The 1,810-nt window shown below is 39.9% G+C and overlaps 1 protein-coding gene across 4 annotated transcripts; it reads right to left on the reverse strand.

The window, feature by feature from the left end:
* Positions 1-237: 237 nt before the first annotated feature.
* On the reverse strand, positions 238-1,572 carry LOC129763270 (uncharacterized). Of its 4 annotated transcripts, XR_008740870.1 has the most exons (5): positions 1,438-1,572; positions 1,281-1,367; positions 694-1,214; positions 430-594; positions 238-376 (listed from the first exon to the last, which is right to left on the reverse strand). XR_008740870.1 is itself a non-coding variant. In XM_055762167.1 (3 exons), the coding sequence occupies exons 1-3, from the start codon at positions 1,469-1,471 to the stop codon at positions 511-513; spliced, it is 792 nt and encodes a 263-aa protein (XP_055618142.1). In that variant the 5' UTR covers positions 1,472-1,572; the 3' UTR covers positions 385-510. The 4 variants fall into 4 exon arrangements, 1 of the variants encoding a protein (XP_055618142.1); XR_008740869.1 differs by having other exon boundaries at positions 694-1,331; XR_008740868.1 differs by having other exon boundaries at positions 694-1,367.
* Positions 1,573-1,810: the final 238 nt, after the last annotated feature.

Genomic DNA, 1,810 nt, shown 5'->3' on the forward strand with positions numbered 1-1,810 from the left:
TGGAAGCTACTAAAATTACACAGCTTCAAACTTAGAGTTCTATTTACTCGAAATCATAATTTTGTTACTTAGTCCGGTCTGACTGAACACAAACCATTTGTGAACTCGTCGATGTCCGAAACCATTACAAAAATTTTGATAACAAAAATTGATTGGAAAATAGTAACATAACTGTTATTATCATCCAATCTTTTAACGGAGTGTTCTCCATGTTTTTTTATGTATATATTCATTACAGAAAATATTTCAAAAATAATAATACTTGATTTTCGACTCACAATAAGTCGAACAGTTGATCATTTTGATTTCGAATCTCATCCACCATATCCGAAAGTATGGAACAGATCTCTTTGGAAGGTGTGTTTCCTTGCAAACCCTGTTCAGTGAATCAATACAGCTTTATACAAATAAATGCTAGTCGCTCAATACCTCATTCCTCACTTCTGGCTTAGACAACTCATCTGTTCGAGTAATAAGAGCCTTCTTGCTTGCCTCAGCGTATTTCAACAGTTAAGAGTGAATCATCCTCTGTTTTTCACAATCGATTTTATTCTTCTGCCCTTCCATGGTGCCGACTTCTTTTCCTGGGGTTTCCTGGGAATTTCCGAACCGTGACAGTGAAAAGCAGAACATTAGCAAAATAATTATCATAACTTTTGATGCTTCATCTTTCGCTCGACCCAACTTTTCTACCTTCTCTCTTTCACTTGCTGCAGCTTCTTTGGCTTGGATCTCTCGCTCCAGTCGAACAACACGTTCTTGCAGGTAAGCGCATTTGATCTCTAGCTGTTGATTTTTATCCCGCATTTCGGAAAGCTGTTGGCGCTGCTCGAGCACGGTCTGCGTTTCCGTTGGAATGCTGCCGGATCCCTCAAACGGAGGGCAGACGGTCTGCGCTTCCGACTTTGGTGGTCCAGTCTGCACACAAACTTCGGCTATTTCTTTCAGAATACCCTTGACGATAGCGGTATTATCACCACTCAACATACTTTTCGAACCTTGATGCTTTCGATGCTGAGCGGCCAAATTCTTTTGAGAATTGCCGTGTTCTCCGGTTTCTTTGGAATTTGGAACATTGTTTTTCAAGTTTTTCTTCCCTGCAGCGGTGGCTGCTGGACGCGATTTCCATAGATAAACGGGGATTTTACTGCGCGGCTGTACTTCTTGTTGGGGCCTACTTTCCGGCTTAGGCGAACTTGAGCGTGCAGAAGAGCTACTACTGGTTTTTGGGCGAGTTTTGTCAGGTATGACGGTTGCCTTGCGCTCCTCGAAACTTTCATTACCGGTAAAAGGGCGCACTAGCCGGGACGATTTTTTTGCTACGCCAGAGTCTATTTTGGAGACGATTTGTTGCTTGGTTTTGATTACTGTTCAGAAAATTTCGAAGGAAATTTTCATAAAAAAAACCCTTGGATTGTATCAGTTCCGAGTTATTACCTGTAGAATTTCGCTTGGCTTTGTTGGTACTCATTTTGTATCTGCAAATTTTGAGGTTCCGGGAAAATATATACTAAAAAAAATATCACTTGAACCAATTGGCTTGAAATTGAAGTCTGAAATATGAGCAGATAAGTGATGCTAACGGTCTGCTTACTTGGATGGACAGTTTAATGCTGCTTCAAAAAACCATTTGAAACCAATCACGTCTCTTGTAATACACTCGACAAAAAATAGTGAAACAGAGTGCGAAGGCGATTTTTTACGTAATTTTTGTAATGCTGTAACTTCATGAGAAATTAACGAATAAAGATAATATGCTATGAAAAGCCCAGGATTTTTAATGAAAACAATCGTTTTTTAGGCTAAGCTG

The sequence above is a fragment of the Toxorhynchites rutilus genome, chromosome 1 (genome assembly GCF_029784135.1).
Source record: "Toxorhynchites rutilus septentrionalis strain SRP chromosome 1, ASM2978413v1, whole genome shotgun sequence".
In the NCBI taxonomy this organism is placed as follows: Eukaryota; Metazoa; Arthropoda; class Insecta; order Diptera; family Culicidae; genus Toxorhynchites; species Toxorhynchites rutilus.

Coding starts and splice junctions, on each gene's coding strand:
- LOC129763270 (XM_055762167.1), bottom strand. CDS start 1,471: ATGAGTACCAACAAAGCCAAGCGAAATTCTACAG. Junction 1,368..1,437: donor AGCCAAGCGAAATTCTACAG/GTAATAACTCGG, acceptor TTTTCTGAACAG/TAATCAAAACCAAGCAACAA. Junction 595..693: donor CAGCAAGTGAAAGAGAGAAG/GTAGAAAAGTTG, acceptor GGAAATTCCCAG/GAAACCCCAGGAAAAGAAGT.